The sequence below is a fragment of the Platalea leucorodia genome, assembly GCF_965183815.1.
Source record: "Platalea leucorodia genome assembly, chromosome: 3".
NCBI lineage: Eukaryota > Metazoa > Chordata > Aves > Pelecaniformes > Threskiornithidae > Platalea > Platalea leucorodia.
The window spans coordinates 46,391,597-46,407,403 of NC_138825.1; the positions used below are offsets into that span (position 1 = coordinate 46,391,597).

At 38.8% G+C, this 15,807-nt stretch overlaps 1 protein-coding gene across 1 annotated transcript in view; it reads right to left on the reverse strand.

The window, feature by feature from the left end:
* The window catches only part of DISC1 (DISC1 scaffold protein), a gene marked incomplete at its 5' end in the record, with an annotated part of 189,232 nt that overhangs the window by 17,536 nt on the left and 155,889 nt on the right, over nucleotides 1-15,807 (reverse strand). The window contains 2 exon segments of the mRNA XM_082305578.1: nucleotides 196-240; nucleotides 6,061-6,304. Coding sequence (XP_082161704.1) covers nucleotides 196-240; nucleotides 6,061-6,304 — 289 coding nt within the window.

The following is a 15,807-nucleotide window of genomic DNA, read 5'->3' on the forward strand; positions in this document are numbered from 1 at the left end:
TTATCTTCAATGGGAAAAAAAAAAAAAAGAACAGGCCCACTCTAGTTGTGCCTGTGTTGCTTTTGTAAGTGCTCACACACTCTCTAGCAATTTTTACCCAGAGGTAATACTATAAAAACAAGTGTCATTAGTTCTAATTGAGACTCAGAAAAGTCTGTCAATATCACCACTTTATACTGCCTAGAAAACACTTACCTCAGATAAATGACCCCCTGCTCCAAATGAAATGTCTTCCATAACCTGTTAGAGATAAATTATTAAGTATACAGTAGATACATGCTATATAAACAGTTAAGATTTCAATACAACTTATAAAAACCATATAGCACATTAAAAAGTTATATCAGGTGAACAATTACATCATTTTGCTTCACACGCATGAAACATTTCAATTTCATTTATAATGGAGCAGTGGCAGCTACCCAATATTTAAAACTAAATTTGAATACATTTTATTAAAGCCTGCCTTTGGCTCTCCAGTTAAAACCCACAAGGAATACTGCCTCTAAAACTGAAGGACTAACTATAGATTGACACTAACTTTTCTACCAAGCTTTTCTGGATCTATAAGCCATTCAAGAGTCTACAGAAACTTTTTTGGCACAAACCCTGTAAGTGATTTTGGGCAGGAGAAACGAGAGACCCCACTGATGTTTTGTATTGGTAACATGTGCTAACTATAGTTAGTTCCTCTTTCAAAACTTGTTTCATCTGTAATGTCTATAAGAAATTAGCCAACATTTCAGTCATTGGCTGAAGAGCAAAGAAATTTGATCTTAGCATTATTGAAAAATCATTAATACTTATCACACATAACAGTATTGTTAATCTTTAAATAAACTGAGATAGGGGTATTGCTTTGGTAAGGCAATACTTAGTATCACAGGTATGTACATATATGTATAATAAAGTGCACAACCATTACTCTGCCATAAGATCATTATTATTACTGGGTACTATTTTCAGTAATCGATCTGAAAAGAGGTTGCTTAGATTTCTTTTACCTATAACATTAATTTTCTGATTATATTTTTGCTGCAAAATACACATAAGCATTAAGCTTACTGAGATGTTACGATCTCTAGCTAACAAGTTAGCGTTTTTACCAGTACATACTACACAGTATCACACGCAGTTAAGGGGCATCTTACTGCACAACAACGTGTGCGACTGTAGAACGATGATCTGATCATTGTGCACAAGCCAGCTGCCTGTTGCTACAGTAATCCTTTCCAGCTTGGATTAATACAAAAAACATTCAAACAGTGACTTTCACTGATGCTTAATGCTGACATTTAAAATGAAGATTAAATTTAAAGTTTCCAAATTATTTTTGAAGCTCTACAAATACAGCATTTAATTAAAACTCAAATGAAAACACAGTTTATTTAGCTTTCTAAAGGCTTTGTCCTTTACACATTGCACACTTGCCTCCTGGACCACAGGCTATCTCAATGCACCGTAATGAGTTACAGCCTGCTGACAGAGGCTTTCTTGGTGCTTGCTATCGCTAAATTCTGAAAAATGTTGTGTCATATCCTGTGATGACTTCTTTTTAATGACAGGCACCATATTAAATACTAATTATTATTTTTCATGATTGTCCACTTAATATCACTTAGAACATTTGATATCTTAAAAAAGTGAATCAAATAAAGGCTTTGCAATTACAGAACACCCTCCCAACACCAGAGTGCTCTACAACAGACTTCAAAACATCTTCCCAGATGGCAAAACTGAAGTACACAGAGGTGAGGGGAAAAAAAACCACAGCAGCCCTTACTCTAACCCCTGCTCTCTGCTTCTTTTATGGTGAAAAAGTGAGAAATGATCTACAAAGAATTCCAATGGGATAACTACCAAAAATGCTGACTTATAAAAGGTAACACTACTGAATTTTGTTTTTTACCTTGTAACTTTAATCACCTCAATTTTCTTGAAATCTAGTAGGTGTTTCTTTCCTTCATAGTGATTAAGAGGGAGCACTGCACAGCATGCCAGATAGCAGAAGAAGAAGAAAAAAGGATAGGTCAGGAACTCAAGCCTGCAGGTGCACACATACTCATGTTCTTCAAGGTACTTGGTGTTAGGGAGGTCCCAGCACACACACCTCTCTCTGTTTATTAGTTATCATCAGTGTTTCTGGTGTTATAAAAAGATTTTGCTTACACACACATTATCAACAAGCAAAAAATAAAGCAAGTTATCATAAGGAGTGGAACAAGCAGGCGTTAAACGTCTGGAGAGAAATGAAATGGTACGGTATATTTTAGAAATCACCCAGATATGTACCTAACTATGTAATAATGATCATAGCGACTTCTACCTCACTCGCATGTCACCTGGGCAAAATAATTTGCAGTCAGTTTACAAGTATGGAATATTTCTGGGATGAAAACTAGAACCCCATCTTTAATTCCTCAGAGACATGGGAGAAAATCAAGCCCAATTAGTCACAAAAAGATAAACTAGAATTGCAAAGACGGGGCACCCTAATATCATCAAGATAGCTACCAGCTGGGGAGTACACACTTATATGAAAATTCAAGAAACTGTCTCAAATACATTAGACAACAAGCTGACTTTGATGTGATTGAGGCTTACTATATTGTCTATAATTTTGCTTCAGCATGTTCTTAAAATATTATAATCTAATGAATTATCTGTAATTGAGAGGAATACATTTTAATTTTTAAGTAACTCAGAGTGTTCCACAGGGTGATTTTTGCTGGCCTCACTTTACTTAGTTTTGACCAAAAAATTAGTAGTGATGTTTCAACAAGCTGAGCTGCCAAAGAATGTGATTGTCTTCCCTGGTTAACAGTCAGTGTTATAAAGGAAACCTGATTTACTGGATTATTTTGGGATGCCACAGTCTACCACATAAACAAACTGGGGAAAAAAATCTGAACTGTTTTAGAAAACACAGTTATGAAGACTATAAAGTAACTGTTGACAGTTAATAAACCTGTGCTCACACATGACAGTAAAATATCTGAACTTTCAAAGAATTTATACCTTACATATTTTATACCAGAACATGTCATATTTTATGATCTAGTGAGGAAATTCAATTAAAAATTAAAAACAGCCCCTCTGCAAAGCAGGATCTGAGGATCTAAATGAAGGGTTCTTTCCATTCGTCTATTTTGCTTTTCTTATTATTGTTATGTTTCTTATTTGTTTCTTTGTTTTCTCATGAAACCTATACAGTAAGATACAGTTATATGCAAGAAAACTGTATTTATAGCATACATCAACAAAACCAATATCCACTCCACAGTAATACTTAGCCAGATACGACATGATAAATAACTGGAGAGCTTCATTTATAGCATTTCACCGTAAAGTAAATCCATCACCTGGGAATGAAATGTACCTTCTAAGGCATATATGCACATATGCTATTATTACCCTTTACTGTACTGTTTTGAAGCAAGTAATTCAGTAACCTCTGAATACAATAAACACCACTCTCTCCTTTTGCTTCATTGACCAACAGCTCTCTCTAGAAATTCCCCAACAGGAAACAGAGGTGACACAGTTGAAGAGAACAGTCATTCTAGAAACATGGCAACCACATCAAGCTACGCCTCTCACTGGGACACCACAGCCTTGTGAAATAACATCAAAACAAGCATTTTGACAAATACATGCTTTTCTATGAGGTATCCCTACTTGCTGATAAATGGCTACAAAAAGGTTCACTACTAATGGACAGCAGTAAGTTTTTCCATGAAAGTCACATGAATGGCTACATTTAAAGACTAAAAGCCACACCACTATTTTATTTTTTGCCTCAAACATTAAATTATTTTTAAATTAAAAAAACACAATACCATATAACAGAGCACTTAAATACTACAGAAGTGGTTTGTCTTTCAACTAACTCCATTTACAAATCAAGACATCCTCTCTTGCACTTCAACATGTTAAAAACTGGAAGTTAGCACGATTTGTAGGTAATGTGTCAGGTTTTTTGTTTGTTTTTATATTCTGTACATCATATTGTCATGAACTGCTAAGAGATGTTAGGAAATGCTATGCTATAGCCCTTCTCTAAAAGTTTAGATACTGCCTGTCACTCCTACTGAGACCCTACAAGCTTTACTACCTAAAGTTTACTTGTTTGGGTAAAACTTCTATACACCACAACAAGGAAAACATCACAGCTCCTGAGAGTATAAAAGCAAGCTGACCAACTCTAATTCCAGAACCAGAACGCAGTCTATATGTTGGGTTTTTTTTATGGTCGCGATGGGTTGCAGTCATCACTGATGCATAACTTTGCCTCAATTGTCAAAGCTGCAGGCAGCACTGAAGCAGAGGAAGGCTAGTCAAGTAAGCTGTGATGAAACATAGTTGTGTTGCTCAACTCCTTCTAAAAGCTGGAAAACAAATTCACGTTCTTATATTAACGAAACTGCTTCTTTTTTTCTTTCAAGTTTGTCAGTCCTAGGAGCGCTGTGGGAATAGGTGCAGGAATACCTCCCCAGGTCCTTGACTGATAGGCATTTTCACATTTGTATTTACACATCAGCTTCTGAATGGATTTTGGCACATTCTCAAAATGGAGTTTATTCAGGACACCAGGATAGGCCAGATCCCAGGCAAAGGCATTTACACCACAAAGTTTAAGCACCTAGATGAAGAGCTGAAGTTAGGGTGATACTCTCCCTCAGTTCCCTCTACGGTTGATAGAGACAGAGAGGAAATTATCAAAAAGCAAGTTCAAAAGGAGGAGCTTAATAGAAGCACTGCAAATATCCTTTCCTCTTCCATTAAACTTATGGGCAACCTGTCCCTCAGAGTCCTGCACCGCTCTCCAGAACCAGAAGTCCCCTCACTTCAGTTGCCTAGATGTCAATGTAGGATAGCAATGCTGATTTCCAGGGAAACGATCTGGACTTGCAGGGGTAAAATAGGTGATCATCTACAGCACAAATCTGAAGAGTGCTACAGAAACAGTCACAAAAACCCAAACTCTCCAGAGCTTCTCAGCGGCACTTTTGAAAGGGGACCGCAAGTTTCTGTAACCAACAGAGCTGCTCATGTTACTTCAGCAGGCTCATCAGGAATATGATGAGAGGGGGGAAATATCAAAGCCACAGCTGATCATTTCCAACAAAAATGCTCTCTATGTGGAGTCAGTCCATAAACCGTTTTCCCTAGGAAAAGGTTGCAAGTACTGTTGAAGCCCAATTTAAAAACAGAATTTTACTAACAAGAGATTTTACAGTAAGGCAAGGTCCTGCTTTCCACTAAGTCTCAGCCAGTATAAATGCAAAATTAGGCATGAGCTTCAGATGTAACACACAGTTCGACAGCTCTTAACATCAGGTTCAATTAAGCACACTTTTAATTTTTGTCAACCAAATTCCAAAGTAATAAAACTGTCAACTCCTGTTGGAGGGTTTTTTTGTCACAGTGGTGGTGTTGGGTGATGAACCTCTTTAACAGCTTGTTTACCTTGGCAGTGCAGTTAAAAGATTATTAGGTAGCTGCACATTTTTAAGCAAGGATGGCATTCCAGAGCAGAACACAATAACTTAAAAGAAATTTGTCAAACCCTTTAAGCCTCATGATTTTCTTCCTCCTCTTCATACTTGTTGGATGCTGGAAGCCTACCAGCATCTGAGCTAGGAAGCCTTTGACCATTTCACTAGGAGAAGAAAACTTACTCTCTCCTCACTTTAGCTAACGTAGATCCAGGCTAACAAGTCAGCAGAACTAACTCAGAGTGGAATTCATCAGCGTGATGAGGAACAGCCGATAATTTGTGTTAAATACTTAATCATTTTTCCTTCAAATCCTGACGTACATTCTGTATTCATTGTCTGAATAAGTTCCACATTTTAAAAAGACTAAGGGTGAAAGGAAAAAGGGTTGAAGGGCTTCTGAGAAGCTAATAAGCTATTTTATTCATGTCCCAGATTGGAGCCCAGATGTTCAGTTCATACTTAACCTGCCCTTCTGACCCATCACCCAGATTCAACTCCTCCTCCCAAAAGGAAAACCAGCAGCATTGCTTGAAATGCAGCTGTAGAATATTTCAGATACCTCTTTTAGCTCGCTGTGTTTGGGGCAGGGAACAGTGCCCCACTCTGTGCCCTTTGGAAAGTGACCTTCTTTTCTTCTTTCAGAATCGGATGGGCCATCAGCGGTCATCTCCATCTCATCCGTTTGGTTCTCCTCTTCCTCAAAAACACAGCAACTGGTTTCTTTCAGTTGAAACCCTTGGATCAACAGCTGACAGGCCTCCAAGTCAGCTTCCCACACTCTTTGGAGCAGCTGGCTCCCGCAGCTGAAATAAAAGCCAAAAGAAAATAAAACTGCAGTTCAGGGAGAATAGTTGCTATTTCAAGCAACTTTTGGGGTGACTGCTTATTATTAGATAGGAAAATAAAAACAACAAAAAACCCAACAGCAGCTCAAATACTTCCACAGAGCTATTTCAAACTGAAAAGCAGTAAAATCACGGCCCTATTATAAAGCCGATGCCATAAGAAAACCCTTGTGCCAAGATGTTGCTTTCAACTGTACGGCGTACGCTGGCTGCATGTGACCTTCTCCTGATCGGATGCAAATTCAGGGGTCTTGCGATCACAGTCAGAGCTTCCTTCATGCTACTGGATATACAGGCCTGTCACCCTAAAAGCCATCATGTGGTTTTCCTTAATTTGATGTAGAAGATCATGTATGAGCAATCACACTATTTACTGCATTAAATCAGCTCTAGTTTTTGGAAAATAGGTACACAAAATTTCTTCTTAGACTGAAATGTGCTTGCTGAACTGGTGAATCAAATTAGATTAAACTATAATACTCTTTGTTTCCTTCAGTCTTATACTTTTGAGTGTTGTCCTTATCTCTCACTAATGTACTTTGGTTTTTTTCTACTTTGTTATCCTACCAAAGAAAAAGCAAAAGTATTAGGAAATTCCAAACTTCTTCATACTTTTAATCCATTGATCATCTCTCGGAGATATCCATGTAGGTTACAGATACTGCTCCTGAGATCTGTCCAACAGATATTTTCACCTGAAGTAAATGGGAATTCTAGGCATAAAAAGTTTTTTCGGAACAAGACACTGAATACTAACACTGCTTGTAAGAGATGCAGTCACATCTCCATTTAATACACGTTGCCTCTATGGAACCAAAAGGTTACGTTGCCTGCTAAAATATAGCAGATCAGTGGCAGAGCCTGGGATGGGACTCAGAAGCACTGATTCCCATGGCAATACACACTTCCAGACAGATTTGAATGTTAATACTAATAACCACAATATTTTTTTCACAGTGCTTTTCAAATTATATCATTTACTATATAATAGTAAGCAATTATAAGTGACTAAAAGAAGGAAAATAACTATTCGATTTTAACATTTCTAAATTAAATACCAGCTTATCTTTTATTCTAAACGAAGGGTAAAGGAGCTGCACTGCTTGCAATGAATTCATTAATCTAACAAAGGTACGTTTTTAACTCTACAAACTCTGCAAGATGCCAAGCTGTAAAATTCACACAGCAATATTTTGAGACTGAGAACAAAATTAAGCTCCAGAAGCCGAGCTACTTGATCTGTGGTTAGAGTCAGTATATATGTTTACTGAAGGCAGAATGCAGCATGAGGTCCACAAATTGGTCTCCCCCAAGGAGTTCAGAGTATCACTAATTAGAAAGGGAAAAAAGCCTTCACTTCTGTGTTCCATCCAGGTAGCATTTCACTTACCACGCCAGACAAATAAAATAACCCCCACTGTTTCTCTACTTGTCAGTCACATCATCATGGTTACACGGTCACAACATTTCCCTACAGACATACATAAGCCCATTTACTTGCTTTTTGAAAAAGTTATTTGCAGCTATATATGGCTTATTATTAAAGGCTCAGAAAATACACTAGAGACCTAAATCATAATTTCCAGTGGATAGCTTGTTTTGGCTATTCAATTTAATGAAGAGCTCTACTGACAATACTAGGACAGTGATAGTGATATATGTAGTATTCACAGTGGAGAAGATGAATAGCATATATAAAAGTACAGCGTAATGGTGCCTGGGCTGCTGTTATTCAGCCATGACTCAGCTCATCAGTCAACATGCTTTTGATTGCGTCTAAGTTTTACACCCATTTTAGCAATCAGCAATTACTGAACATACCGCTACTAGATTGCTTTTATTTTAAGGACAGCTTTGTTTTATCATTGTATCTGTAAAACTCTGATACATCTTGAACTACGATACTAAGACGTTACGCTGAACTTTTCAACTGAAATCAGTGAATGCACGTATACTTGGATATTCTGAACATACCTAACTAAGCCCAAGGACTCTACATCTTTTAGTCTGTCTTTCGAAATTCAGTGCATAGAAACATTTTTTGAACATACTTTTTTAATGAAAGTTATTTGAAAGCTGCAAACAGCTGGCACAGAAACACATACCAAATAATTATTAAAAATTATGTTGTCCCCAGCATGCAAAAATCTTCAGCTTTTACATCAGGTGTAAAATCAAGCTCAACTGAATTTCAGAGTTTGGTTTATTCATGTTCAATCCACACTAAAAGTGCATTTGCAGTCCCCATGAAGCCAAAAGTATGTGGATGCCTGCACTGAACACAGTGATTTTTTTCAGGTATGCAACTTTTCAAAATGATGGATTGAGACTGGATCAGATTTTATATTATTGCTATACTTATAAATATTTTATGATGTAAGAACTCCTAGGTGTTATATGCCTGTCTGTACATTACTATCAAAGTGGTATATGTGGCAAGTTCAGTGGAGGTGCCAGGAACAATTTGCTGGAATCCATAACAAATCACAATCCATCAAGCATTTATATAGACCCTACAACAACAAAGAATACCTTAATCACCTACTGATCGGGAACTTCCAAGTGCCAGAGTGCTCATGAGTCCAAAGTGCCAGGCTTCGTGCAAACACCAAACAGATTATAATGACGGCCCTTTTCTCAGAAAGACTTTTAAAACAAGCAACAAGAGCTACGATACAGACGAGGACGTTCAAAGAAACACTGAGACAACAGTGGACTGAACATGGCACATTAGTTACAGTACAACAGTTTAATTAGTTACATCAGTAACTAATTAGTCTAATCACTGTCAAGCACACTGAGGTATCACAGTGAATGAGAATTTTAAGGACTTGCAGGAGGCCAATGAAACAGGTCAGTGGATACCTAAGATCTCCATCCCTCCATAAAGGAATCATGTATGAAAGGCAAAAGATGGTAGTATAAAAACATAATGGGCAAGTGATTGATACAAATGTGGTTTAATACCTGTAAATGGAAGTCAGTCTTTTGACAAAAAAAAAAAAAAAAAGACTGAGTAGGTGGTAAAAGATTGTGACCAGCCTTGACATTGAAGGCTAGTAGTTACGTGTGACAGGACAGAGGGAACCAATGGAGAAAAGAAAACAAAGTGAAATGATCAGAAACACAGAATTAAAATTTAAAAAAAAGAGAGAGGGAAAAAGAACAGTCATTGCACTAGCAACAGCACTTTCAATGGACGAGGGTAGGGCAAGACTGCTTTTGTCAAGTCATAGTCAGTGAAATGGATGTTGAAGTGAGACGCAAGACTCAACCCGAGTAATTTTTTAGCTGGATAGATAGCTGGGACAGGTCTTATCTCAAGGATACTATGCAGAAAGAATCTGCAAGAGCAGGCCTAAGTTGACTTGAAGAATGGCTGAGACATCCACAGCAACGCAAAAGGATGCAGCAGGGAGAATTCTGGATTAGGTCAAGTTGATGATGATGAAAGAGCTGTCAGAGAAACAGAGCTGTTTATAGACAGGAGGAAATGAATGTGGAACAAAGAGGTTTATCCTTGAGTTCTCTTCATAAAGTGACAATTGAGATTGTAATTGCAGATGCCTTTACCAAATCTCAAGTAGTTTTCTAGGAAACACCACCAGAGACCAGAGGGAAACTAGAGGATATCTTCAGTCTATACATAATGTTAGGAGAAATTTGTGTCAAGAGTTATATCCAGCAAGAATTCTCTCCCTCTTCCTTGAAGTGCAAAGAACATTGCTCCTCTGTCTTTTCACAAGATTCCCAGAGATATCAATGCGGGCTCTCTATGTGGCTCTCAGCACAACATTATTCTAAAGCTATTTATAGTGCTAACTGGAACTACGAGAACATGACTTTCCTATTGAGTGCTCTGCATACATACAAAAGGCACAGTCAGTTCCTGAACATTATAGCCTAAATGAAAACATGCCCGTGTAAAAATAGCCAAAAGATTTTATATTAAACCCTATTTAAAACAAAACAAAGTCCCCCCAAATCTCCTGAAAAGCAAATCAGAATCAACACTGGGAGATGTCACTACTTGTAAATCTCATCACCTCTAGTTTTCAGGAATGCCCCTTGGTGAGTGAATTGTTAAGAGTGGTTTATAACACCCTGAGGTGAACACTGTGCGTTGATAGACGTTGCTTATTTTAAGGGAAATCCCCTAAGAAGCCACATCTTGAAAACCAAGAGAGTGAGACTGAAGCTAAAAGGCTACATAGTAAGACATCTATTTAGAAACTGCATAAACAAAAGCTAACTTATGAGGGGAAACTAACCATCGTTAAGAAGAAATATGCTAGACAACTTCCTTCTAATAGGTGAGACGCACTAAGATTCAGGAAAGCACGTACTTACCTTTTCCCAGTACCTGGCACACATGTTAACATTGCATTCGCTGACCCTAAAGGCAGTTTTCTCTGACAAGAAAGCAAACTAAATGCAACAAAAATAGTCTAGAAGAAACAACAGGGATTTTCATTATGACAATTAAAATGATTGGAAAGTTTTGAGGCTTGCAGAAAATGGCAATGTGAATCAAAAGACTTTGCTTTATATCCCCATTCTTTGTTGATCTATTGTACAAACCAGGGGAAGTTTCTCTATATTTTGGTCACTCACTTCTATTTATATTTTGCACCACAGGGAAGGAACTAGCTCTTCTTACTCTACATTTAGTTACGTCTTTGTTGCCTTTTCTTAAGGCAACAGCCATGCAGTGAACAAAGGAGGCAAGTAAAAGAAAGTATGGAGTACTAATACTTAGAGGAAGGAAGGCAACCATAATTGCTTTACTGTTAGCAGAAATCCACCCCTCTGATTTGGTTTATCATATTAATTTACAGTCATGCATTAATACCCCTTCTTATATTTAAGAACTATTTACTACTTCAGGAACATGCTTTGCTTCTCTCCTTCCTAAAAAAAGGTTTCCAGCCTGACCAGTTCTTGATCTTTAACCGTAGCTGTTACATTGTAAGATGCCTACAACCAATCTGTTGAACAAACCAAGGACTACAATGTTGCTATCAGTGGCTCACATGAGGCTCTAAGGAAAGGGAGGCACATAATCCTGCTTTCCCCATCTGCCTGGTGTGCAACAGCGGACTGATGAGGGAGAAGGTACAGCTAGGGCTGATCAGATCACAGCCGTCAGCTGACGAACATAAAACAGAGAAGAAAGAAGGTGCAGGAAAAGGAACAAAGAAAACTTGGACTCTACCTGAACAGCAAAACTTTTTTCTTCCCTTGGCCTGCACACTAGAAAGTCACCTTTTCTAAACACCTGAAATCAAAACGCTTTGTTTTTTTTCTTCTTGCAAGTCTCCCTAATCCTATAAACCCCTTCATACAACCTCAATTTCACAGTTTAATTCCTTGCATTGTGTCTCTTCTCTCCAGGCTCCTCAGGAGGCGAAAAATCTCATTAATTGACTTCATATTGTTCCAATCGCGTGGTTGTCCCCCAGTGCGGGAGACATTCTTCCTACTCCCTTATTTCAAAGCTCACTGAGAACACTTGTTTGCTGTTCAGCAATATTATTGCACTTCTCCATGTAAAAACAAGACTCACTCCCAGAAGGTTAGGAGACTCCATACTCCCCTATCAGATGACAACCTGCTCTAACACCTGCCTTGGAGACTACCTAGACCTCCTAGGCAAAGTCTGAAGCTTGCAGTACTTTTCCCTGGCACAAGCAATTTGCCTCTCTGACCTTGTCTTCTGCCTTATAAAACATACAATAATATCTAGAAAACAACAAGTAGCTGACCCTCTTTAAATGTGATGTTTGACCTACTAGAGAATACTCTGGACCAGAACCACCAAGAGCCCAAAAAAGCAACCCTCACAATCCCCATCTAACTTCTAAACTCCTATGTCTTCAACACCTAAAAATTTTGCTCTGGGCTGACTTTTCTAGTATATAAATCTTATGAGCTACAGGCAAGTCCTCTGCACAACAGTCTTATCCAAAAGACATCCAGCACACCCAGACAGGACATAATAGTGCAGCACAGAGATGTGGACGCTACTTTCACGCAGCTGGAAGAATGGGTGATAGCAGCGGCTCTGCCTTCTACAGCATCCCAGGAGCAGAGGCAAATGCGCAGAAAGGGACAGATTTGAGGAAACTGGTGAGCAGAGCCCCCAGCCCAGCCCGCAATATGGCGGCTATGGCATCCTCCTCTCCTCTACTCAGGGATGTAGCACGGCAGAGTATACCTGGAGGTGCAGTAGGCAGAGTACCTGGAGCCAGGTCTCCTGTGTCTATGCTGAATGATCTAACCTCTACGATATCACTAGAGAACACGCACCACAGTCTTCTAAGTTATGTTGGGATTAGGAGCCATCATTTCTTGGCTCTTTGAGGAAAAAGAAGAGCAACAGTTCAATTCCCTCCCTGCCCACATCCGCCAAATTTCAGATGAGTCCCAGTGGAGAACCCCAAATATGAGCAAACACCTGCTTGTCTGAGATATTTAACACGTTAGGCACCCTAGGCCCAGTATAAAAAACACTGAGAATGGAACTGAAGTGTAACAAAATCTCTTTCAAAGGAAAAATGCCATGATCGAATGCAACCACTTAAATTGTATGATGTTCAACAAGGCTCAGTGCTGGGTCCTGCACTTGGGTCACAACAGCCCCATGCAATGCTACAGGCTTGGGGAAGAGTGGCTGGAGAGCTGCCCTGCGGAAAAGGACCTGGGGGTGTTGGTCAATAGCTGGCTGAATGTGAGCCAGTAGCGCGCCCAGGTGGCCAAGAAGGCCAAGAGCATCCTGGCTTGTATCAGAAATAGTGTGGCCAGCAGGAGCAGGGAAGTGATCGTCCCCCTGTACTCAGCACTGGTGAGGCCGCACCTCAAATACTGGGTTCAGTTTGGGCCCCTCACTACAAGAAGGACATCGAGGTGCTGGAGCGTGTCCAAAGAAGGGCAACAAAGCTGGTGAAGGGTCTGGAGAACAACCCTTATGAGGAACAGCTGAGGGAGCTGGGGTTGTTTAGTCTGGAGAAGAGGAGGCTGAGGGGAGACCTTATTGCTCTCTACAACTACCTGAAAGGAGGCTGTAGTGAGGTGGGGGTCGGTCTCTTCTCCCAAGTAACAAGCAATGGGACGAGAGGAAACGGCCCCAAGCTGCGCCAGGGGAAGTTTAGGTTGGATATGAGGAAAAATTTCTTCACAGAAAGGGTGGTCAAGCACTGGAACAGGCTGCCCAGGGAAGTGGTTGAGTCCCCATCCTTGGAGGTAAAGACATGTACATGTGGTGCATAGGGACGTGGCTTAGTGGTGGACTTAGCAGTGCTAGGTTAACAGTTGGACTTGATGATCTGAAAGGTCTTTTCCAACCTAAACACAATTCTATGGTTCTATGATTCTACGAAATGCTGCACAATCTCCTTCAAACTGCTGCTGCCTGCTGCACAGACCTTGTTTTTTTTCACATCTCTCCTTGCCCCCATCTGAACTTTCACTCCAGGGACAGTGTATTTCTGCAGGTCTGGCCAAGGGGATAACCTCCACAGGTCTTTATACTCCTTTCAGTTGAAAAATTAACTCTTTTCTTCCCTGCCTCTATTTTCTCGCCCCTGCTGTGCTGTTACTTAGCAGGTAACACTGCCATTTTATTACTTTGGTAGCTCCAGCTAGTGTCTTTAGATGAAGATCCTATGAAAGACTGCACAGAATAAGCATATGCCTCACTATAGAATTAACTAGCCGAGAACGTCTAAATTACATGGTATGTTTATATGTTTATGTTGTATTTGTTAACAATTTTAATTGTATTGTTTTATCCTCATGTGAAGGACTTCATAGTGTATGAAGATGTAGATATATGAAGTAAATAAGCCTTTTTAACTTGTGTAAATACTTTCCTTTTCACATAATGGTAGTGACATTGAAGCAAAATCAACATACCGTGTAACTGTTGTATATTTCACAGTGCTACAAAATGAGGGACAGAGTTTTCAAATGTGCATACCAAATTGTCAAAGCAGGGTAAACAAAGGGGAGTTGTGAGGGGAGCAGTTTCTTATTTTTGATTTGTAACTGAATGATTTCTGTCAGCAGCTGAGATGCATTATTGAGAATACAGCCTTCAGTGCAGAAGGCAAGACAAACTGTGCATTAGGAGGGAGGGCTGGAAGCAAACCACTGCCCAGGACCAACTGCAAGTGGGACCAGTGTACCTGATCTCCTACTGGAACACCATTTTTCTCTCTAGTTCCATAGATTTTGACTTAATGAAGCATTATGTTTTACAGCAATAACTGTATGTTAACAAAGTGATGAACCAGACATAAGTTGTACCCTCTCCCATAAATCCCACTCTCCCCCCACCGCAAAGAAAATCTAAATTGTATGTAATGTGTCAAAATATTTCTCACATGAAGAATCATTACATTCTCACATTAATATTTTAAATCAGTTTGGGGCATTTTGTACATATGCATCATGAGGTTACACCACCAATTCTATAAATTGTAGAATTAAGAAAAAATGGATAAACGCATTTTATTATAATGGATGAATTCTAAGATTACTAAGGAATTTTCTCAGACCTTTCAAATGCTATTAATTTGAACTGACTTCATAAAACATTTCTTAAAAAAATTCCTTCCCATTAAGATATTCAGAATTTTTCATAGAAAGAGGCTAATAACAACAAATAAGAAATAATATTCATGTAGAAATACATGGCCCCTCACAGTGAACTCAGTAAACAGAAAAACATAAATATCTGACAGTATTTTCTGCCAAATTTTTTTAAAAAAAGGCAAGCCTCTCAGCTACACTCATTATCCACAAATTTTTCCACTCAGTAAAATATTACCCACTTCATCCAGGATACTGAAGGATTAGAACCTAAACTGAAATCTAAAACCAATCTGCTAAGAATCATGACATCTTTCCCTTGCCTGTAGAAAAAAAAACTGATATCAGCATCTTAAGGACAGAACTACCACCTCATGTTTCACATGAAATGTACATATTTTATGTCTCCTTTTTCTTTCTTGAAAGGCCTGTTCAAAACAAGGAGGAAGAACAATTTTTCTAGTGCTTAAAACCAATAATGGACATTTGATTAGTGTTATTAAAAAACAAGATACCACACAACACCGAACAATATTTTTGTCATTTTCTCTTCAATCCTCCAGCCATTTATTTTACCCAGCACAAAACTTTAATCACAGCCTGTCATCTTTCTGTCAATATTCAATGTCACTGTGTTATACTTAAATTATCTCCACTGGAAACAGAAAATGATAGACTGCTACAGCTGATGGTTTTCACTTTGATTCTTAATGCAAGGTGGATGCAGGAATGGGACCAACATGTCGAATGCAGGAAATAAGTAATTTACAAGGAAAGAAGGAAGGCACCTTGTAGTAAGAATTTACTACTCAATTTTGTCCCTACATTTACTGTACAGTTTATTTTTACTATATTACCTAATCTATAAT